The following is a 24,442-nucleotide window of genomic DNA, read 5'->3' as shown; positions in this document are numbered from 1 at the left end:
CTGAAAATTAAATGCTCCTGAATTTGGGTGGTCGAGGACCAGACCATGCTGATCATTTTTTAACCTGCTTGTGAGTGGAAAGTAGAGCTCCATAAAGCCTTGTCAGCTGCCTCTGCCAGCAGCTTTGCATCATTTTCCTGCTGAAAGAGAATCATAGAACCACAGAAAGGTTTGGGTGGGAAGAGACCTTTAAAGGTCATCCAGTTCCAACCCCTCTGCAGTCAGCAGGGACATCTGCAACTACAGCAGGTTGCTCAGAGCTCCAGACAACCTGACCTGGAATGGTTCTAGGGATGGGGCATCTCCCACCTCTCTGAACAACCTGGGCTGGGGTCTCACCACCCTCACAGTAAAACATTTCTTTCTTCTCTCCAGTTTGAATCTCCTCTTTTAGTTTCAAACCATCACCCCTTGTCCTGTCACAACTGACTCTGCTAAAAAGTCTGTCCCCAGCTTTCTTATTGGCCACAAGAAGGTCTCCCTGGAGCCTTCTCTTCTCCAGGTCCAACTCTCAGCTTGGGCCCAACCCCAACTCTCTCAGCTTGGCCTCACAGCAGAGGACTTCCAGCCCTCACATCATTGCTGTGGCCTCCTCTGGCCCTGCACCAACAGCTCCATATCTGTGCTGTGCTGAAGACTCCAGAGCTGGCCCCAGCACTGCAGGTGGGGTCTGAGCAAAGCAGAGGGGCAGAATCAACTCCTTCCTCCTGCTGCTCACACTGCTGGGGATCAGCCCAGGACATGGCTGGCTCTGGGCTGGAAGTGCACAGCACCAGCTCATGTCTAGCTCTGCACCATCCCATCGCTGCCTACACTGCCCCACACTGAGGTACTCACACTGAAGGTGCACAGCAGGGGTGGTGCAAATCAAGAAAGCAGCAGTGAGGTTTCCACCCCAGTTGCTGTTAGCCACTGGTAGGTTTACAGGCAGCACTTGGAACATAGACAAAAAGAGTCACTCCTTACCGACAGCAGGGAATGGCACAAACCTCTGGATCAAGAGACGAGTGGCAGGAGTAAACTTGTTTGCTCTCTGAATCAGAACATTAAGGCCCACCTTGGAGTAGAGAAAAAGAGAGAAGCAAAAATATTTAGCTTCAAGGAGCAGGGCAGATGCCACATCTTGCAGACAGCAGCAGAGCTCTTCAGGGGGCAAGACTGAGGTTCTCCATGCAAAAGCACTTGAGAACTAACCCTCCCCACATGGTGAAGAGTTAAGCAGTGTTGGGTCCAACCTTTTATTCAATGAATGGTTCAAAAGGTTTTAAATGAAGGATTGAACCCAATTATTTGGCTTAAATGAAGGGTTGATCCCAAACTGTTTAGTGAATCCCAACCACAGGGTTTAAACTCTCTCAAGCTGAAAGATAGAAACTACTGCACCACCATCAGTCCTTCTGGACATGCCCCTAGCTGCATTTTTACCCAGTGCATTGCCATTTTCCCCATCACTGAAGCTGGGAGTCCTCACCCAGCTGTGCTTGCAGCTCATACGGCAAATCACATCCTGGGCTGCATCTAAAGATGTGTTGCCAGCAGATCTGGAAAGGTGATTCTGCCACTCTGCTCTGGTGAGACCTCACCTGGAGTACTGTGTACAGCTCTGGAGCCCTCAATATAGGAAGGACATGGACCTGATGGAGCAGGTCCATGAGAGACACCACTGTGAGGCTGGTGATAATAAAAGCATTTTACTTTCAGATTCAGTTTGGTGCTGCAGATGAACTCAGTGCTCCGCTTACAGCAACCACCCTGCTGTGAATATGAAATTAAATGTTGCTACAGATTTAAATCAAACCTCCCAAATTCCCAACACCAGGACTAGATTAAGGAAACTAATGAGGGTTTGTTTCTAACAGGTTTGAAATTGCTTTAGCCAATCTGTTAACTCCTTCCTACAGGTCACAAAGCAGGATGAGGGTAAACAAGGGAAGGGAAGGGAAGGATCCACCAGTGAGCAGGTGCTCTTCAACCCCACCACCATGAGCAGAAGTTCATCACCAAAGAGAGCTTAATGAGTCTGATTCCTAACTGCTGGCCAAAGAACAGTGATTATCAAAGCAAATCCATCCCCAAGACAATAACTGCAGCAGTATTGTTATTATTATCACCCTGCCCACAGCCTGAGTCACAGATCTGGATCCACATGGCTGGCACGGTACAAACCTGTAACAGTGAGGTGGGATCATCACAGTAAACATGGGAGAACCATAGAATCATTCCAGTTGGAAAAGGCCTTTAAGATCATCAAGTCCAACCATTAACCCAGCACTGAGAGGTCACCACTAAACCATGTCCCTCAGCACCACATCTACACAGCTTTCCAATCCCTCCAGGAATGAAGACTCCACCACCATCCTGGGCAGCCTGCACCAGGGTTTGGCAAACCTTTAGGTGAAAAAATTGTTCCTCATGTCCAACCTAAACCTTCCCTGACACATCTTGAGGTCATTTCCTCTTGTCCTATAGGCTCTCTTTGCAGCCCAGCACAGATAAATGAGTCTTTTAAATCCCCTCTCAAGACAGACATTGATGAGTACACCCATGGGAAACATCCCCAACAGCTCCCATTCATCCCTGCTGATCATCAAGGAACTGCAGAGATGCAGCTGGAATGAAGGTATTCACGCTGGCCATGTCTCAAACCAGGAAGACAAGAGCTCCTCCTTCAACTTGGGAGCTCAGGGCATGGATTTGACATTCTGGTTTCAGTGCTGTACTGGCTTCCAATATTCCTGCACTTCTTCAGAGCACCTCCTTGGTCTGGTTGTCAGAGCATCCTGACAACCTGGGCACAGGGGACATGTCACACCACAGCTGCTGATGTCCCTCCCACAACATGAAATGGGCACCAAACACTATCCACAGATAAGCAGCTTACTCACAGGGCTCTACTACACCTTCAGCAGCACTCTGCCCTCTTCCTTAAGTGCCAAGGATCCCAGCTGCTTATTGTGCTACCAATTTGGTTTTCAGCATCAACAACATGACCTCAGCAGAAGGACAGAGTTCATGGTGTTGCTGCACTTGAAGCCACACCATCAGACACCGTCACAGAGTGACTGTAATAATAAACCTCAAGATTTTTGTTGCCTTTTCTTTTACTTCTTGCCTCAAAAGGCTCTGACTCATGTCCACCAAGATATGAACTTGAAAAGCACAGGACTATTTGAAAAAGTCTCTGCTTTTTGCTTTTTTTTCCCCCTTTATGATTATTAAGGTCTTTGAAAGCTGAGAAATAGTTTTTGAAGGCCTGAAGTTGGCAATGTTCAAGCCATTTGATGAAGGTCTAACCCTGCACCTCTTCAATCAATTCTAGAGCACTAAATACAAACCCAGTTCGAGCTTTTTCACTTACTTTTGACAGTGAATTTTTATACAGTAAAGGAACTTTAGGAATCCAATGAGCAAGGTGGACACTGGTTGGCAGATGATGCCACCTCAATGTCACTGAGCAGCTCTCTAGACTGCATTGGTGACATCTCCACTGATTTAATGGATTCAACTTTCCCACGTCCCAGCAGTATTGGGGCAGTCTTGTCCAATGCAGCTGAAGCTGGCTGCTCCAAGTGACTGAGAAAGTCAACTAGGAAGGAGGGACTGGCTCCAAAGCAGCTTGTCCTTCAGTCCTCAAATCATGAGATTGCTGAAGTAAAGCACTAATTGGATCTGATGAGTCCCATACAGCCAAACTAAAGAAAAGAGCATTAGGAAAGGGAAGGAAAAAAATCATTCATTAGGACTGGGAGGTGAAGATGAAGGCAGAGAGATGGAAAACTGGGCTGTTTACCAACTGGAGCTTTACCAAGTCAAGGAGAACAGAATGGAGGACTATGAGGGAAGAGAAAGCAGTAACAGTCTGAGTGATGAAGGAAGTTAGAGAGAAGCAAGAGTAAGGAATGGAGGAAAATCTTTTCAGTGGTGCCCAGTGAACAGACAAGGGGCAATGAGCACAAACTACAACATGAGAAGTTCCACCTAAACACAAGGAAAAACCTTCCTGTGAGCCTGCTGGAGCTCCGGACCAGGCCGCCCAGAGAGGTTGTGGAGTCTCCTCCTCTGGAGACATTCCAAACCCTGCCTGGACACTGTGATCCTGCACAACCTGCTGTGGGTGACTCTGCTCTAGCAGGGGACTTGGACTGGATGGTCCTCATGTCTCTTCCCACCCCCAAGAGGACTACCACAGTAGCCCCAGAGCTGGATGCTTTACTAGAAGAAAGAAGCAAGACTGCAGGACAGGTGTGAGCAGGAAAAGAAGGGATTCAGGCTGATGACAAACGTGATTTGGCAGAGGTGCTGGAGTGTGTCCAGAGAAGGGCAAGGAAGCTGGTGAAGGATCTAGAGCACAAATCTTGTGAGGAGTGGCTGAGTGGTTTAAAAGTCCCTGGAGGGGTTCAAAAGCCATGCAGACGTGGCACTGAGGGACATGGCTTAGTGGCGACCTGGCAGTGCTGGGTTAACAGCTGGACTTGACCTAAATGTCTTTTCCAACCAAAACAATTCTATGATTCTAGTTTTCTTGACTGTGTGTGACACAGGGCAGGGAGAACATCCTTTGCTCTGGGCACTCTGGGGCACCAACCCTGCTCCTTCCTGCACCCTCAGTGCCATGAGCCATGGGTTGCTGCTCCATCCCTGCACTCCTTACACACTTAACACACACACACACACCATTTTTCACTCTCCTTTCTAGGTGGAGGTGCCCCTGTGGATTTTTCTAATCCCAACTCCTTCTTCCTGATAATTGTCTGTGAGCCGTGCAGAGCAGCTGCATTGACAGCCTGTGAATTTGGTGTGATGCCCATAATCAGCTTGTGAGGAGGCCACCCACTGCCCTCGGGACTCGCTGCCACTTAGGGCAGGCAAGAAACACTTAGAAGCCAGAGGAAGTCAGTGTAAAGGAGGGTGAGAGATGGGAGGGAATGGAGCATGGCCAGGTGCCTCCTTGGAGGTGGAGCTAGGAGCAGGAGCAAAATCACAGAAGGTTGGAGATGCTGGTGACAAACTTGGGCTTGCTGCTTGAAGTTTTTAAATGAAGCAGTGTCTGGCTCTTGACTACAGAGACCTGAGCTCAAACACTCCCACTTTTGCACACCACCTTCTCTAGTGATTCATGGATGCCACACCCAAGATACCTGAAGACACTAGAAGAGAGTGGTATGATCATCCAGCCTGGTGATTCACCCATCAAACCCACAAATCATTGACCTCTACCTTTTGGATGTGACCATCCAGTCAATTTCTTATCCACCAATCAGTCCACCCACCAAATCCATATCTATCTGTCCAACTTAGAGAGAAGGATATTGGGGGGACCATGTCAAAGGCCTTCCCTGCTGATGTAGTCACCATAGTTATTAATGGCATTAATTGCCTGACTTTTGTAACCCAAGACAAGCCAAAGGGGAAGGTTCAAGCCTCAAGCAGGTACCTTTGAAGTGTATAGATCAATACAAAACACCCAGCCTGGGTGGCAGTCATGGTTACAGGACATTGCATCTCTCTCTTACACAAAGGAAGACAAAACACCTACTTTTGTCAGAATTTAGCTCAGGTTGCTAAGTGAGGACCATGTCTTTATTTGCCTCTGCACTGACAGAGGGGAAGGAGGGATTTTGCTACTTTATTCATGGGGGAAACCCTCCACTCAAGAGCTGACTAACCTCACACATGTGGCTTTGGTTCCCCTTCCACGGAGGGCACAGAGGATGGGAAGCACAATCACAAGTCAACTGATCTGTCATTTCAGGAGCCCTCTCCCAGCCTGGCTTGCCAACTGCAAACCTGGAAGGGGCTCTCTTTAATTAATACCAGGGCTCAGCAGCCCACTGGAAGCAGTGGCACTTGTTTTCAGGTCATCTGGTCCTAATAGGCTCACACTGGGAGGTGATTTGTTGCTAACTGACAGCAGTGATCAGTTAATGAAGGTTGAGGCCTCCCGACCCAGTGCAAGGAACCTCAGGGCTATTGCTGTAATATTTGTCATTGTCATTTAATAAAACCCTCCAAATCCTGGAGGAGATGCTGGATATTAATCCAGATATTTATGATAAAACCACCACTTCTGGCTCTGCAGGAGACCTGGAATTGTTCCAGGGATCTATCACCTCTATGGGCAACTTGGGCCAGGGTCTCACCACCCTCAGCATAAAACATTTCTTCCATCTAGTCTAAATTTCACTCTTTTAGTTTAAACCATCTCCCCTTGTCTTGTCACAACAGCCCTGCTAAAAAGTCTGTCCCCAGCTTTCTTCTAGGCCCCTTTAAGCACTGAAAGGCCACCAGAAAGTCTCTCTGGAACCTTCTCTTCTCCAGGCTGAATAACCCCAAGTCTCTCAGCCTGGCCTCACAGCAGAGGGCTTCCAGCCCTCACATCATTGTTGTGGCTTCCTCCAGCCCTGCTCCAACAGGTCCATGTCTCTGCTGTGCTAAGAGCTCCAGAGCTGGCCCCAGAACTGCAAGTAGGGTCTCAGCAGAGGGGCAGAATCCCCTCCCTGCCCCTGCTGCTCACACTGCTGGGGATCAGCCCAGGACAGGTTTGCTCTGGGCTGTGAACGCTCGGTGCCAGTTCATGTCCTGCTCTTCATCTACCAGCACCTCTAAGCCCATCCTTGAAGGGCTGCTCTCAATCACACCACCCCTCAGCTTTAGAAAAAGAAAAAAAGTCTTGGCCAGGGGAAAGAAGTACAAGCTGCCACGGAATCTTTAATGCTCCAGCAGAAAAGATAGAACCACAAGTTTCAGAGGTTTCTCTGAAATCACAGTGTCAGGAATAACTTCCGTAAGCTGCTCCTGAACAATGTCCACACCTCCTTGGGAATTAGCTGACCCTGCTAAAGATGACAGCTTGTGGAGAATCTGAGTGTGAAAAGCCTGCTGACTACACCAGGAGACCATGACTGAGCAATGGTAAAGGCTCTTTATAGATTACCTCAGCTATCACCTGAACACCGTTTCCAGCTCAAATGCTGTCTGCAGGTCAGAGTTGTCATTTGAAACACCCTCAGTTCAAGGAACTGATCCACCAGGAGACTATCTCCAAAAGCCTGCCTCTGCTCAGCTGTCACATTCTCATTCTGCAGCCTCAAAGTCACTCTTTTAACTTGGACTAGGCTAATTCACCATGAGTAATGCCATGTGGATAATCTGAGTTCACCCAGCAGCAAAACCATGGTGCAGAGACCCAAGCAGGGCACAGTGCAGGACGTGCTGGAAGCCATCATCAGTAGAAGCCTCCTTCTGTTGAAAAGTTTGGGCATGCATGGACAGAACCACCTCCCAGTGAAAATATTTTCTGGTGATGGAGACTGAATTCTGTCAATTAGAAGATAAACAGGCTTGGCAATTCAAACAAACATCTCAAAAGCACTGCTGCAAGGGAGCAGTTAGGGAGTAGTGAAAGATAAAGAGATATAAAGCGTTACCCACTGCTATTGAGACAGCACTTATGACAGCTCCCAAGTAGCCCTGGATGAACTTGGATGTCGGAGAAGGCTTTGGAAAAGAAAAACAAAACATATTTTGAATAAACAAACTTCTGGTTATTAAAACACAAGCAAGCTTTCTTTTTTTTTTTTCCTTTTCTTTTTTTCTGTTTGTTTTGTTTTGTTTTGTTTGTATTTGTTTGAAACCAGAGACAGGTTTAATGCTGTCATATTGTTCCGTGACACACGGTCTGTCATCTAGCAGCGGCAAAAGCAAATCGGAGCCTCGTGAGCAAGGTTAAAGGGGATGGAAAATTAATTGGCATCAGAAATGTATAATACTAGCAGCTCAAAGGAAGAGTGTGAGTGAAATTCAGCAAATGGTACAAAATTAGCAATCTTCTACACGAGTGATGGACCCCCAACTCTCCACATTAAATAACTGTCTCTGAAATGTTATCTCAATGAGCTGGATGGTTTCCAACTCAGCTTCCCATTTTGAGCTTCCCACATCCTGACACGGGGTGAATGAAGGCTAAAGTGACGGAACAGCCACACCACTTTATGGCTCTGCTGCTGGCAGCACACATTAAGCCCTCAGCTGACAAGACAATGAACATGGAGCCATCTTCTGCTATCCAAAATCCCAGATGCCATTTTGTGCTCATCTCTGTACCACACTAAACAATCTCACCCCAGTTAGCATACCCTGGTTCAGCTCAAAGGTACTGAGCGTTACTTAGGTGCCTTGAGTGTTTTTGAGAGCCTCACACCATTTACAGCCTAGGTTTAGCTGGAAATCTCATCACAGCCCCGAGTCCCTTAGCAGGGAAGAGGCAAGACCTCTGTTTCCGTGTCAAAACGGAGCCGAGGCACCGCGTGTGCCACAGCTGCTGGGGCTCCTCACCTTGGTCGCGTTGCGGTTTGCATAGTTGACGCAGGCATTGTGGCTCTGATTCAACCACTGCAGGGGAAACAAGAAGAGATAGGCATAAACATGACTTTGGGAAAGGAAAAGCCATCTACCAACACTGGAGCACCCTAGAAGAGTTCCTCTCCCTTTGGAGCAGCTCATAACTTGTCACCTCTTTTCAGTGCCTCACAAACGTCCTACATCTGATTTAATGTCCTTCAAAGAGAGGGATGGAGATCCAGTGCCCCATGGGCAGCTCTGCTTCTCCATAGAGAATCACCCAGATTGGAAGGGACTTACAGCTAATTCCAGAGCTACCAAACCTTCCCCTGATTAAATCCAGCCACATCATCTCCTCATGAACTCCAGCACTGCCAATGCAGAATAGCCACATGCATCATCAGTCTGTCCCCTAGACAGAAGCCAGCTGCTCCTTTCCATCCCATCACATTCTCCAGCCATTCAGACAAGCGTTACCTGCCAAAACACAGTGGATGCCAGCGTCTGGTTGGGCAAGAGAAGACCAACAACCTGCAAGAGAAGAGTTTTCTTGTTAGCAAATGCATTTCTGGTTTGCTCTTCCAGGCATGCAGTCAGAACAGTTACTGAACCTCCCTTCAGTCTGTTGTCTCTCCATTTTCCAGGGGTGAAACTGGGCTACGTAGCTGCCCTTGAATGCTTTGCACCTTTATTGCTTGCCACACACCTTGAAAAGATCTTGGCAGCAGATACTGCCCAAAGATTATTTCTGGAGGATAACACAAGCCCTGCATGAAGGCAAGAGTTCAAAGTTGGTACTACTGGCAGTGAAGAGGGGTTTCTTGTTTTCCTCTGACACATTCACTGTTTCAGGCACAAGAAAGAACGCTGATTTGAACATCTGAAGACAGCAGTGCCACCTGGAAGCACATGTGCTTCTGCTTGGGAGCCTGAATTTTGTTTTCAAAGGAGAGAATTGTTGATGTGTTACACTCATAGCTGCAAAAACTCCTGCTTGGGTTGTGAGCTCAGGTTGACTCTTGCCAGCTCCCAGAGGCTGACAACTGCCTGTCCCACCACATCTGGCCACGGGCTGCCTGCTCCCACATGAATGCAAGACGTCACAGGTTTTGCAAGGTCACCCACTGCAGCACTTAGGGTCACATGTGTATGGTGTCTATACAGTCCTGACAGCACTGTCAGAATCCTTCCTACCTTGTTTTGTGGCAATTTGCTTTATTAAAGCATAAGGTGTTGATGAGGAGGAAAAGGATGCAAAGCAAGGGGAGTCCCAAAGATAAACCAAACAAACATGAAGAGTTCTTGGGTAAGGAACAGGTAAGATGAGATACTTTATAAAATCATACAGTTGCTTAGGCTGGAAAACAACTTTAAGAGTCCAACCCACTGCCAGGTCACCACTAAACCATGTCCCTCAGCACCACATCTACACAGCTTTTTAATCCCTCCAGGGACGGGGACTCCACCACTGCCCTGGGCAGCCTGGTCCAGGTCTTGACAACCCTTTTGGAAAGAAATCTTTCCTCATGTCCAAATTAAACCTTCTCTGACACAACTTAAGGCCACTTCCTCTTGTCCTATTGCTTGTTCCTTGAAAGAGAGACCAACCCCACCAGGCTCCAGCCGGGAAGTGTAGAGAGCCAGACGGTCTCTCCTGAGCTTCCTTTTTTCCAGGCTAAACAACCCTAGGTGTCTGAGCTGCTACTCACAAGACTTCTTTTCTAGACTCTTCACCAGCTTTGTTACCCTTCTCTGGACACACTCCAGCACCTCAATGTTCTTCTTGGAATGCAGAGCCAAAACTGAACTCAGCATTCAAGGTGCAACTTCATCAGTGCAAATACAGAGGGACCAACCCTGCCCTGGTCCTGCTGGCCATGCTGTTGCTGATCCAAGCCAGAGTGCTGTTGGCCTCCTTGGCAACTTGGGCACTTCCTACTACCATTGCTCTTTTCTCTCTTCCTGCACCTTAAATATGTGACAGCTTCTGAAGAAGATGGGCTTCTTCTTGCAAGATCCCACTTGCGTCTTTGTTAAGAGCATAAAGACTGAAAAATGCTTAAATCTACCTGGACTGATTGACTCGATGTGACCTGAGACATCTACAGGGCATCTGGGCAGCAAAAGCTGCGAGTCTATTCCCACACTCAGACCACCTCCTCCACCATTTTTTCTAAGTTTATCCCTGCAGAAGCTGAGAAGAAAGAGAACCTCCCTGTGGGAGCACTGAGAGCCTGCGGCAAGCGAAAGCCTTCTCCGCACATCTGCAGCAGCATCAGTTGAAGAGGAGGCAACTTCTACGTAAGGACAGGAGAGAGAAATAACAACAAACAAAAGGGTAACAGGGTTGGGAGGCCTCATTTCATTTACATCTTCTTTCCTTTCTCCTCCTCCTCCTCCTCCTCCAGCTTTTCCTCCTACAGCCTTTCGTGAAGTTGCAGGGACTTTGCGGGCTGGCGGAGCGCCAGGCTCTGCAAGTTACACTAATTTACTGCTCCCATTCAAGACGAGGAGCTTGTCATTAATTACTCCACTGCTAGTCATAGCCAAAGGAATCCAACAGGCGATGAACCTCCTCACCCCAGCACCCCAGCACTGACTTACGAGCCTGAAGCCAGCGAGCTAATGAGGCTCTGGTGGAGAGAGAGGGAAGACTGCAGGCAGCTACTCACATTGTCAGCTGAAGCTGAGCGCCGAGGAGAAATACAGGAGGAAAATAAATAAATAAAAAAGAGCACCCAAAATGTGTATGACTGAAAGAGGCACGTTTGAATGCAAACTCTCCATATGTGCAAGAGTCTGTCAAGAAATGTACAGTTTCACTTTTAATTACTGTCAGGGGAAAAAATAACGAAGAAGGAAAACAAAAAAAACAAAAAAAAAAGAAAAAGAAAAAGAAAAGAAGCTTCTAAAGGGTAGAAAAGTACCAGCTACGAAATTTCATTGCCCATTAGGTGTGAATGGCCATTGGTGGCCCCAAAGCCAGGGCAAAAGCTCTGACATTGACATCCATCCACTCTGAGGAGCTCATCAGCACCTCTGTGTCATGAGCCCTCCCCTTGCAAGCCTCAAGGCATAGAATCACAGAACCCTAGGGGCACAAAATCATAGAATCACAGAATCCGGGGGTCACAAAATCATAGAATCACGAATCAAAGAATCCTAGGACCACAAAATCATAGAATCACATAAGCCTAGGGGCACAAAACCATGGAATCACAGAATCCTAGGGGCACAAAACCATGGAATCACAGAATCACAAAATCCTAGGGTCACAAACCCATAGGATCACAGAATTCTAGATTCACAAAAACATAATTACAAAATCAGGGAATCAGAGAATCACAGAATCATAGAATGGTTGGGTTAGAAGGAACCTTTAAAGGTCATCTAGTCCAGCCTCCAGTCCTGCAACTAAGTCTTCACTATGTGCTTTGATAAATCAACCAGACCTCCCCCATCTTTAAATACATAAGGAAAATCAGGTGCTTAAAGGTGGGAACAGCAGCACAACTCCTGCTCCACCTTCGCTGCCCATATCTTAGGCTGAATTTCCTAAATGCAGATCAATTTTTTTCTCCTTGGAGCCTTTCATCCTAGAGGTTAAATGCAAAACTAGGGTAAAAGGCTATGGATCTGCAGCTGCCTTGCACATCTCACCCCTACAGCTAAGGGAGATAACGCAAGAGACTGGATTTGCTCCCTCCTGGTCTGAAATCTAGGTGGGCAAACACAAGCTCTGTTCACACTTACAGATCATAGAACCAGAGAATTATGGCTGTAAGCAACCTTTAAAGATCATCAGATCCAACCATTAACTCAGCACTGCCAGGTCACAACTAAATCATGTCCCTCAGCATCACATCTCCATGGCCTTTCAGCAAACCTTTTGGGCATGAAATTTCTCCTCATGTCCAACCTAAACCTCCCCTGGAACAATCTGCAGCTGTTTTCTCTTGTCCTATTTCTTGTTACATAGGAGAAGAGACCAACCCCACCTGGCTCCAACCTCCTTTCAGGGAGTTGGAGAGAGCAAAATTATCTCCCCTTAGCCTCCTTTTCTCCAGGCTAAACAACCCCAGTTTCCTCAGCTGCTCCTCACAGTAGTTGTGCTCTAGACCCTTTGCTGCCCTTCTGTGGACACTCTCCAGCACCTCAATGTCATTCTTGTAGTGAGAGTCCTGAACCCAGGATTCTAGGTGTGGCTTCACCAGTGCCCAGTACAAGGGGATGATTCCTACCCTAGTCCTGCTGGCCACACTACCGCTGATCCAGGCCATGATACTGGTAGCCTTCTTGGCCAGCTGGACACACACTGGCTCATATTCATCCTGTCCCTGCTCTGCCACTGCATCCAACTCAGGGACAGAAGCATAAACCTGAGCATGGAAAGGATGCTGGCTAAAAAGAAAGGCAAATGAATACAACTCAGGGAAAGAATAACAATGATTTGGTGGTGTCAGGGCAGTAGCTGCACTGGCCAGAAAAAAAAACCCACTATTATTTTCAGCAAGACCTTAGGCTCTTTCACAATGAGCTAAACCACACTGAACTGCATATAACAAGCTGTAGAGGGGCAGACCACCCCAATGTGTACACAGGCAGCATGGTACATTGACTGCTGGGCAGCAAACCTGCCAACAGGTCACCTAGTCGTGGCTCTGGTGGTGTCTATGACCTCCAAACACCAGGCTGATTACAGTGGCTGAGGGCAACCACACTCAGCCAGGCACGTTGAGCCTCTCTTGAGGAAATCCCATCCCCCTATGTGAAATGCAAGACTCAAACTGTTTTTATGCTAGAGCAGGCTGCCAATTTTGTCACTAAATTTCACAGATCGATTGGCATAAATGTTACATTTTAATTTTAACATTTGAAACGTTTGGGTTTTTTTTTTTTCTTCCTCCTTTTTTTTTTTTTCTTCCTCTTTCCCCCCCCCCCCCCCTTCTCTAAATGACAAGAGGTTCCAGTTTATCCTTTGCAGCTAGTGAAATTGGGCTCATCTGACAGCTCTCGGCTCCTCTGACAGCTCTGGATTTGGGCCGATTTCATTGTCAGTTTGATGGTTAACTCATTTTTGTTTAACCTTTTCTTTTTAAAATGCCCCATACAAAGTTACCACCAAAAGCCTTAAGCACGACAACAAATAGAATCCTAGAACCACAGCAGCACAGAACGCCTCAGTTTGGAAAGAATCTTTACAGTTCATCTAGTCCAAGCCCCCTGCAAGTCAGCAGGGGCATGGAATCACCCAGGCTGGAAGGGACCTCTAAAGGTCTAGTCCAAGCCCTCTGCAAGTCAGCAGGGACAGGGACATCTTCAGCTAGAGGAGGTTGATCAGAGCTCATCCAATCTGACCTGGAATGGTTCCAGGGATGGGACGTCTACCACCAAATAGTAACAGCTGCAATGATTTCTGCTTTTAGGTGCTGCCAGCCTTGCTGTTGCTGTTCTGGAAAGGATCACTCCCTTTAGGCATGAACTACACCATGGTCCACTGGGTTTAGGAAGATGAAATTCAGCACGTTTTGCTCCTTCAACAATTTCAATCAGAGTAGTTTAATAAACTGAGGCAAGAGCTGGTGGTTAGGAGGATCAGGTTTGGGCCAAAGTGTGTCCCTCAGTTTTGCCATTCATACAACAGGGTTAATTAACCTCTCCTGATTCTTCCTGCAGATGAGCTGAGGTCTTCAGCTCCTGTTCCTGGAGACAAGCTGAGTTCGGGGCATTGGGAAGAGAAGCAGAATTCTCTCCCTTCTGGCTTTTACCCTTGAGAGCACCCTAAAGCTTACAAACTTCACAATCACAAGTACAAACTGCAAATGCCCTTAGCAAGAGCCCCCCAGAAAGCACTCTCTGTGTTTAATCAATCGAGGCGAGAGTGCAGGGCACCAGCCTCACCACACTGCAGCTCATCACGTTTGGGAAGCAAAGTGAAAAGCATGCAAATCAAAAGAAAAAAAAAAAAAAAAAAAGGGTCCAAAGATGAAATCAGAGAGTTGCCAAAGTTGCATTTTGCAGGCAATGAGCTCATCTTGGACTTCCCTTCCCAGAAGGGAAAGAGAAAGCTGAAGATGTTGCAGGGGGTTGGGTGAGATTGATGTTAAATAGATAAAATAACCTCAGTCACGACGAGCTGTGTCCACAGGGCAGGTTTTACATGATGAAGGCCTTGGTAATGTGTGATGGGAAAGGTGGGACCCTGTGTGACATGAGGAGCTAAGGTGGGATTTAGAGAACTGTCTGTGAGTGCTAAAAAAAAAAAAATCCACCTCTCAGTGCTCAGAGAGGGGGGAGAGATGTCAGAATACTTACGATGGGTGTTCCAAAGGGAATGTAACCTATTGAAAACAAACAAAAGAGATGAATTAATGTTAGTACACAGCTTTGGGACAGAAAAACTCACATCTAAGACATCCATTAGTTCAGAATAGAAGCCATGTTGGCATGATGGGCTGCACTCACTTCCACCAGCTCCATACCACCGTGGGGACATCCGTAGACCTACACCTGATGCATTAAGCATCAACCTAGAGCAGCCTCTTGATCTTTCCCCAGTCTCCTTCCCATCCTCTTTTTGTTTTTCTTGCATTGTGGTTTAAGAGTTTCCCTGCAACTTGTATAATAAGCCTTAAAGCTTATTCCAGTAAACCCAGTCTGTGCCAGTATGTGGTAGAAGCAGTTCAGAAAGCATTGTGCGGTTGAGCTGAGCTAGGCAGCCAGCAACCACCCCAACCAGCAGAAGCAAAGGGATGACAGCTCAGACCAGGAGCTGCTTGGTCTGGACCAGGAGGAGCTGGGTGCTGCTGTGGTGGTGCTGATGGAGCTGACCCAGTGGCTTGCTGCCATGGAACGGGGGAGATCCTGCCCCCCTTCCTAGGCTCAGTCATGCAAGCTGTTCCCTCCCTTGTGCCAGCTCTGTTGCTCATCAGACCCTCCCACAACCTACCCAGGAAAAAACTCTCCAGCTTTTTGAGCCCCTTCCCCTCATGTTGAGCCTGGTCCCACTAGGGTGCTGAAGATGTTCCTGAAACCATCTAATGAGCTGTAGAGCCCATGTGGTGGGCTTCAGTTAAGAAGCAGGACCATCGTGGGACCTCACCACCTGCTTTATCAACCTCTCCACTAGTGATTCTACCCCAGGAGAGTAGAAAAATGAACAGGAGATAAGCTGAGGAAAGTATATGTGCATCATGGAGGAGAGAGGGACTATTTTAATCACAGGTGTAAGTTAAAGGTCTCTATTAGCCAGCAGCCTTTACCCCAAATCTTACTGAGCACCACCAAAATCTTACTGAGCACCACCAAAATCAAATGCTTCACATTTTTCCCCTGCTCAGGCTGCCAGTTTCTGTGCTAATTATAATTTCTCTCTGACTTCCACTGGAAGGTCTCAGAGCATTTTACCAGTATTACTGAATTAAACCTCCTGGATCCAGTTTACAGTGGGAAAGGGAAAGACCTGGGAGGAAGAAAAATGTAAGAAAAAGTACAGAACAAGGCAGCCAAACAGTGGGTTCTGGCTCTTCTCCCCTCCACTTCACCCTCAACATCACCCTTCACTGAAGAACTGGAGAAGAAAAGCCACCAAGCCTGTTCTTTTCCCCCGTCTCCAGTATTCAGGTGAAGATATTTCCCCCAGAAAACATGGAAAGGATCTATTTATTTAAATAGATCCTTCAGGAAAGGATGAAGGCTGCACTGCAGAGGTAGCTGTGGACCTGTGCACGGCAGATGGACACCCCAAAATGGGGAAGAAGAGGTGACAATTTTATCATTAAGCAGCATGGTGAACCCATGGACAAGCTGATCCTTCCTGGGCCCTCAGTGCCATAGCTATCAGGTACCACCACACACAGGAAAATCAGTCTCAGTCCATTCTCCGCCTGGGATGTTCCTTGGGCATCAATCTTTGTTGTTTACTACAAAACCAAAATTCCCACTAGAGTGATGGGCACCTCAAAAAAATGCCAGAGGAGATGTTGGTTCGAGTCCAGGTTAAAGTATCTGAGGGAAAGGGAAATATCAAGCACTAGACCTCATATTTAGGATCCTAATTCTCCTTCACTTCGTTTGAATTACTTTCTGATCTTGGTCTAAATGTTTATGAGAGGCAACTCAAACAAACGAACAACCCCAACCCCTTTGATTCCCAGTAAAAGCCATGAGTGCCCAATCAGGACATCCCATACCTGACATCCGGAAAGGCATGAAGATGGTCTCATTCGTATCGGGGTGGATGATGGCCTGAAAAACAGTCAGCAAACAACCTGAAATATCAGAAGTGGCTCTTTCTTGGTACTACAATGTCCCCAAAGGCCACCCACAGCTCTACCTTAACCACATGGGGTTAAAAAAAAAACAAAACATGCAGATTTAGGAAGGTGAAAGGGAAACCTGATTTCTGTCCCTGCCTCTTTTCAGCATCTCCACCAAGGTACAGCTTAATGCCTGGCTGAAACTCTGCCCTGTGAAAGGAAGGCAGAGCCCTCTCCATGGCAGAGGGGTGGGGAGGGCAGGAATGAGGGTGTAAAATCACTTTATGCTGCTTGTGAAGCCAATGGGTGGCAGGAGACCAACATAAGGACTTGTGTGAGGATGGATTCAGACCAAGGAACATCTCCCCCATCTGCAGGTATGGCTGCATGAGCCTGTTGTAGGAAACCTGAAATGCTACTTCAGGATCTGTCTGAGTTGGGATAAAACCTGTGCAGATCTGGCCCGCTCTGGCTGTCACCATAAGGGTGACCCAAATAAAATCTCTTCACATGCCACAGGATTTGGATTTGCCAGATAATGCAACCTGTCTGAGTACCCACAGCCTCTCAGCCATCGCTGGCAGCTGCGGACAGCCCACCCTCCATAGGAATCCTCAGCCTGTGTCACCCATGAACAGAGAAGGAAGCTCACTTGGCCCATTTTCACTCCACTTCACAACCAGCCCAGGAGGCTGCACTGGGCTGAACTGGCTGGGGATGAAAACCCAATCCCCAAGCGATCTGGGGCTGCAGAGGAGGAAGGTACGACACAGCTTCAAGCCTTCCCAAAGAACTGTCAAACTATTTCCAAAAGCCTAGAGACAAGAAATCTTTTGACTAGACAGGAAGGAGAAAATGAAGACATGAAAATATATAAATACAAAATAAAAAAAAAAAAAAAAAAAAAAAAATCAATCAGACTCTTTGGTGGCAACAGTGCTTCCTGCATTTACATTTCTGTGGCAAGACAAAACAGCAACTGGCAAAGTCACTAATGGAGGAGAGGATGAAAAGGAGGGGGAAAGAAAAAAGCAGCAATAGTGGAAAATGATAATGAAATACAACAAAATCTTATTACCTGCTTAATTTTTTGAGCTCCCCACAGCTAGAAAAAGAGAACATTGCATTAAAAAAATACCCAAACAACCCAGCAGTGCAATTTTACACCCAACCCCAATTATTCATCTCTGAGCTGCTGTTGTAAGGGAACGCTTTAAACCAGCCTCATTTTCTGCACCCTTCCAGGATGTATTTAAAGATCCCTTACACAGCAAGCTCCTTCAAAGCTGCATGACCAGCAAGCCCAGCAAGGCAGAGAAGATATTCCTGCTTGTAAGAGAGAACAACAACAGGCAGACTTCACACTCAGCTTTACAAAGGCAGAATTCTCTCGGTAACTCTGCCACACGTAGATCTCAAGGTAAATTTAGCACAGGCTCTCCTTGGATCAGCTTCCTGCAGGCACTGAGGCTTGCTGGGGAACAAAGGTGCAGCAAGCCCTGCAGAGAAATACAGTAAATAAATGAAACCCAGATTCGGAATAAGTCAGCCACTGGTTTTCATGTTCCTCAAGAAGGGAAAGGCACTGAAAAATGCTGGTGAAGAGGAAAAAAATCTCATTTAAAACTCTCACAAGCTCCCACTGCTATTTACTCACTGTAACTCAGCAGCACCACAACACCTCGAATCAAGCTTGGACAGAGATCTACAAGCACTGAGGAAGAAACACAGAATCATAGAATGGTTTGAGTTGGAAAGGACCTCAAAGATCATCTAGTTCCAACCCCTGCACCTGCCACCATAGGCAGGGACACTTTCCACTAGACCAAGCTGCTCAAGGCCTGGTCCAGCCTGGCCTTGACTCACACATGAGGTGCACGTAGAGCTCATGAACAGGTGCACAACATCAAGAGATGCTCTGGCAGATACACAAACCCACAGTTTGCCCACTGTGAGGACTTTCCTCCATGCATTACACCTGAATGTAGCTTATGATCTCCAAAGAAAATCCCCATTCCAAGGTACCTCATTCCAGACAGGGATCTAAAACCAAGCCTCCTGTAAAACACTACAACAGATCTTTGCCTTTAATATTAAAACCTGTTCTGCTCAGCTCAAGTCTGGCTTCAACTTCAAGCAGCTTGTGTCCCACCTCTGTCTGACAGCCCCCAGCACTGTCTGGTTTTGCCCTTCATGCAGGTACTTGGAGCTGCTGAAAGCCACCCTTTAACCTCTGCTTAAAGACAAAATGCCATCAAACCCCTGGGAGCCAGCAGCCTAGCTGTTTCTTTGGCAAGGAGCATTTGCCAATCTTTTAACCACCCTCGTGGCTCTTTTACATCTTTCCAATTTGTCAACATCCTCTTGAAGCAAGAGTGCCAGAAATGAGACAAATTATTCCAACAAGAGTTGTCCCAGTGCCAAGCCAAGGGCAGGCTAACCTGAGGTGCTCTGCTCTTGCTGTTGATCAGTCTGAAGGCAGTGACAGCTCTTTTTGCTTGGAGAGCTCACCATTACCCACCCAAGCACCTACCCAGGTGCCCTGGGCATGCTCTGCCTCAGGGGCACTCACACTTCACATCTTATCATTATTGTGGTGTAAATTAAGCCCCATTCTGCTGTTCTTCTTCCCTCCAAGTGCCACCCCCAAACCTAAATTCATTAAAAAATAGCATCACAGAATCCCAGCACAGTGGGTGTTGGAAGGGACCTCTGGAGGTCATCCAGTCCAACCCTCCTGCTAAAGCAGGTTGCCCAGGATCACAATGCCCAGACGCGTTTAGAATCTCTCCAGAGCAGGAGCCTCCACAACCTCTCTGGGCAGCCTGCTCCAGGGCTTCAGCACCCTCACAGCAAAGAATTTTTTCCTCAGGTTCAGACAGAACTTCCTGGGTTTCAGTTTGTGCCCACTGCCTCTTGTCCTGTCACTAGGAACCACTGAAAAGAGTCTGGCTCCATCCTCTTGCCCCTCACTCTTCAGCTCTTGCTGAGCACTGATCAGATCCCCTCTGGGGCTGCTCTTCTCCAGGCTAGACAGCCTCAGGGCTCTCAGCCTTTCCTTCTCACAGAGATGCTCCAGGCCTCTCAGCATCTTCACAGCCTCCACTTTCCCAGGATTTCCCTGTCTCTCTTGAACTGGGAAGCCCAAAGCCCATATGTGATCTCACTAGGGCAGAGTAGAGGCAGAGGACAACTTCCCTCAACCTGCTGGTCACACTTTTCTGACTGTAGCCCAGGATTCCATTTGTCTTCACAAATCCTCACATCCAGAGGGTTGGAGGCAGCATGCCCAGACATCTACCAGGGCTTTTCTACACTTGCCTGCCCACCAGCTCGAGGACTTCCCCAAGGTGAAAGTGGGAATCCTCCAGCTGCAGGTGACCACTCAAAGCATCCTAGGGTTGCCCAGGTCTTGCTTAGCTTAGACGAGAACCAAACCCCTGGGATTTTTCCTCCCTAGCTGGAAGCACCAAGACTAGCAAAAAGGAAGAGGGATGGTTTCTGAGCCAGCGCTATGGCTTTTTTGGTCAAATTATCTAATTTCATTAATTGATCCCAATATTTATGCATTTTCCTGCTGCAGTGCAAATATTGTTAGAACATGCGATTTCATTACTTCTCCGAAAGAGACTTTGCAAGATGCACCTGATGAGTCACCTAAAGATTCTGCCAGCTCATTTTCACTTTTTTTTCTTTCTTTTTTTTTTTTATTTTTTTACTCCTCTAATTCATTTTCTGTCTGCAGAGCTTTTCAATAGCTCCAGTTCTCCAGCAAGTTGTGCCAGCTGGGGACTCATTTCTGACAGCAAGGCTCTGCTTCTGCCGGGGATTTCATTCACGCTCTCTCCGGCCACCTTGGAGAAGCAGCCAGATTTTGATCTCATTTCCACTAGTGTGAATCCAAAGCATCTTCACTGCAGCACGTGGAAGAACTCCAGATTCGTGCTCAATTAACGTTAGATTTAGGACCATCATCTCTAAAGATAGTCAGCCTGTACTGGGTGGCTCTCCTGTGAGGGATGATCTTCCTTTCCATCAGCTTTGCTGGGTCTTACCAGCTCAAAGCTCCACAGGCGTTTGTCCAACATTCTGATTTGGTGCAAGAACCAAACCTGCTTAGGTTAGGTTTACACCAAAAAAAACAAAACAAAAACACCCAAACAAAAAGCCTGGAGGAGCAGGGGCAACCTCTGAGCAGCTCACTGCAGTGGGCTTAGTCGGGATGACCTTTAAAGGTCCCTTCCAACACAAAACATTCTCTGAGTCTGTAAGGCAGCAGGAGTGTTGGAACACTGTTTAATGCATTCCACCATCTCCCCAGCAACTTAAGCAGACAACAGAGAACAGGTTTCTCCAGCCTGTGACCACTGCAACCTTCTACCAGCCAGCTCAGACTAGATCCATGGAGATCTCCTTCATGGTGGTGGAGGAATCAGCTTCAGGGCTGCTTGCTCACAGCACTTCAGTGTCCAGCATTTCAGGATGCTGGACTCATGCATGACATTTCCATCCATCCTTCCCTGGAATTCCGTTTTCTTCTACATTTTTTTGAGGAAGAGATCCTCACCACTTTGCACACCACCTACAGCAGATACCTTTAAGCCCCTGAACTCAAGAACTGGACTCAGTTATACAGAAACTCTATTGCACTTATGACATTTAAGGAAGGACATCAAAGACTGCCACAACCAATGAGAACCAAAGCTGTGGTAAGGAGCTAGAAACTGGAAAAACTCTTAGGGAATAGATAAGCTCCTTGGTTGACAGGACATTCATTAGCAGTCCTTATTTAGCAGCAGAATAGCAGCTTAGAGATAGCTTTGGAAAAAAGAAAAAGAACAGATGCAGCCCAAATCTATTAGCTAACACCTGCCCCTATAAAATCACTACAAAGGGGACCAGCTACTCTTCAGAGATTAAGCTCCCTCCTCTTACATACAGGAAGACCAGGTTGGACATTAGGAGCAATTTCTTCCCCAGAAAAATCATCAAGCCCAGGGCAGTGGTGGAGTCTCCATCCCTTGATCCCATAAAAGCCACGGAGCTGCAGTGCTGAGGTGACCTGGCAGTGCTGGGTTAATGCCTGGACTTCATAATCTTAAAGGTCTCATCCAACCAAAATGATTCTGTGATTCTATGGTTCTAAGAACCTGGACACAAAAGATGGGATTTGTTTTCCCTCCACACCAAATTTCACCTAGAGTAGAAATCTGTCTTTACAAATTGCTCACCCTTGTTTACAAGCCAGCTCCAACACTGCTAAAAGAAGCAGCCAGCTCCATCCCACAGCAGTGCAGTTGGCTGCACCCAGGCCACCCATGACATCGCTGAAGATGTCAGTGCTGGGTTAACAGTTGGACTTGACCTAAATGACTTTTCCAACCACAACAGTTCTATGATTCTAAGATTTCTTGACTGTGTGTGACACAGGGTAAGGAGCCCTGGAGCCCTCAGCACAGCAGAGACATGGAGCTGTTGGTGCAGGAGGAGGCCACAACAATGCTGGGAGGGCTAGAAGCCCTCTGCTGTGAGGCCAGGCTGAGAGAGTTGGGGTTGTTCAGCCTGGAGAAGAGAAGGCTCCAGGGAGACCTTCTGGTGGCCTTTCAGCACTCCAAGGGCCAATCAGAAAGCTGGGTATAGACTTTTTAGCAGGGCCAGTTGTGACAGGACAAGGGGTGATGGTTTGAAACTAAAAGACAGGTAACCACTAAACCATGTCCCTCAGCACCACATCCACACAGTTTTTACCCCCCTCCAGGGACTTTTGAACCACTCAGCCACTCCTCACAAGACTTCTGCTCTAGACCCTTCACCAGCTTCCTTGTCCCTCTCTGGACACACTCCAGCACCTCAATGTCCTTCTTGGACTGAGGGGCCAAAAAATTGAACCCAATATTCACCAGTGCCCAGAGGAATTGTCAGGGAGACAATCCCTCCCTGCCCCGGTCCTGCTGCCCATACTATTGCTGATCCTGGCCAGGATGCTGTTTGCCTTCTTGGCCACCTGGGCACACCCTGGCTCATATTCAGCTGGCTGTCAACCCAAACCCCCAAGTCATTTTCCACCAGGCACTTTGAGACACTCTTCCCCACACCTGAACCATTCATGGGCTTGTTATGACCCACATTTAGGGCCCAGAACTTGGCCTTGTTGAACCTCAAGCACAGAATTATAGAATGCTTTGGGTTGGAAGAGAACATCATCCACTCCAATTTCTTTGAGGTGCATTAACCTAAAACACTTCTGACCAAGCTCTCAAGGCACCTTTTGTGTTCTGGAAATGGTCACCCTATTTTAGATCACCTTAGCACCACAGAGAAGGTCCAAGTTCAGCTCTTGCAGCAGCAAACTGGCTACTTTCCTGTGAAAGAAAGGAAGCAGCAGGACAACCCAGATCTCTAGGTTTTATTGTATCCTGCAAGAGACCAGAGGGGGGAAAAAAAAGTACAGTTTACTGCAAATGGACCTCTTCGCTCTTCATCAACACTGTTAGGAAAAGCCATTATTCTCCAAAAGGGATGCTGTTTAGACTCTGATGGATTCATTGTTCTCTGCTGTGTCTGGGACAGCAGGAGCGGCTCTTCCCGCTGCTAAGATGATTGAAGGAGGAACACAGTAATAAATATATGCCCATTAAGCTGGTGAGCCTCTTTTCACTTCACTGATACTAATGGGGAAGAAATGAAACAGTTTCAAAACAGCAAGTTGCCAAAAACCGCATTTGGAAAGGCTGAGGAGTGAGAAGTCACAACTGACACACCACGGTTCATGCTCCGCCAACGCTCGCAGGCAGGGGCTGGCTGGAGAATAGCAAGTGTCTGTCTCCAAGGGACAATTTCAAAGAGCTGCATTTTTCCTCTTACTACAGATCATTCCCCTGAGGTTTTAAATTCCTCCCCCCCCCCCCCCCAAACATGCCCTTGGGGTTATTTTTATTTTGGCCTTTAACTACCCCCTTAGGTTGAAGGGGGACGGAGTTTCTAAGGGCACAGAATGGGGCAACAGAATTGTCTCATTGCTGTCTTGTTTTCCAACTGACAGTCACACATGGGTAAGCCAACACACAGCCAAATTAACAGAGAGAATCCCAACAGTTAAATCTACACACCTGTGCAGGACTAGATGATCTTTCTGAGGTGCCCTCCAGCCTGATTAGCTTACGATCCTACAAACAGCAAGATCTGGATGCATCACAAATACGGACACCTGGTGTCCTGGACCTACAAGGATTTTAGTCAGCAAAAGATCAACAGCTCAAGATGTTTAGGTCTTATGAAACCTGAAGTAATTACACAAAACAGTACAGGTTGGAAGGGACCTCTGGAGATCACCCAGTCCAAACCCCCTGCTAAAGCAGTGACACCCACAGCAGGTTGCCCAGGATCACAATGTCCAGGTGGGTTAGGCATCTCTTCGGAGACTCCACAACCTCTCTGGGCAGCCTGCTCAGGGCTCCAGCACCCTCACAGCAGAAAAGCTTTTCCTCCTGCTCAGATAGAACCTCCTGGGCTCCAGTTTATGCCTATTGGCCCTTTTCCTGTCACTAGGCACTGCTGAAAAGGTCTGGCCCCATCCACTTGCACCCCACCTTTTAGACGATGATCATCACGGGTCAGATCCCCTCTGGGGCTGCTCTTCTCCAGGCTAAACAGCCCCAGGTCTCAGCTTTTCCTCTTCACAGAGGTGTTCTCAGTCCCCTCAGCATCTTTTAGCCCTATTGTAATTTCCTATCTCCACCACAACCAGCAGATCAAGCTGGGATAGTTCATGGCACCACAGCCCCATTGGCCTTCCCCATCCCGGGTGTGCCCTCCAGCCCCTCATGCCACAGACAACACCGAGC

At 47.5% G+C, this 24,442-nt stretch overlaps 1 protein-coding gene across 1 annotated transcript in view; it reads right to left on the bottom strand.

Moving 5' to 3' along the window:
* Window positions 1–24,442, bottom strand: part of SFXN5 (sideroflexin 5) — an 84,337-nt gene that overhangs the window by 31,041 nt on the left and 28,854 nt on the right. The window contains 7 exon segments of the mRNA XM_054391439.1: window positions 967–1,057; window positions 7,432–7,497; window positions 8,335–8,391; window positions 8,818–8,871; window positions 14,656–14,681; window positions 16,533–16,587; window positions 17,677–17,703. Of these exon segments, the coding sequence (XP_054247414.1) occupies window positions 967–1,057; window positions 7,432–7,497; window positions 8,335–8,391; window positions 8,818–8,871; window positions 14,656–14,681; window positions 16,533–16,587; window positions 17,677–17,703 (376 nt within the window).

The sequence above is a fragment of the Indicator indicator genome, chromosome 23 (assembly GCF_027791375.1).
Source record: "Indicator indicator isolate 239-I01 chromosome 23, UM_Iind_1.1, whole genome shotgun sequence".
In the NCBI taxonomy this organism is placed as follows: Eukaryota; Metazoa; Chordata; class Aves; order Piciformes; family Indicatoridae; genus Indicator; species Indicator indicator.
The sequence above is the reverse complement of the archived record's forward strand: the minus strand, read 5'-3'. Positions and strand labels throughout refer to the sequence as shown.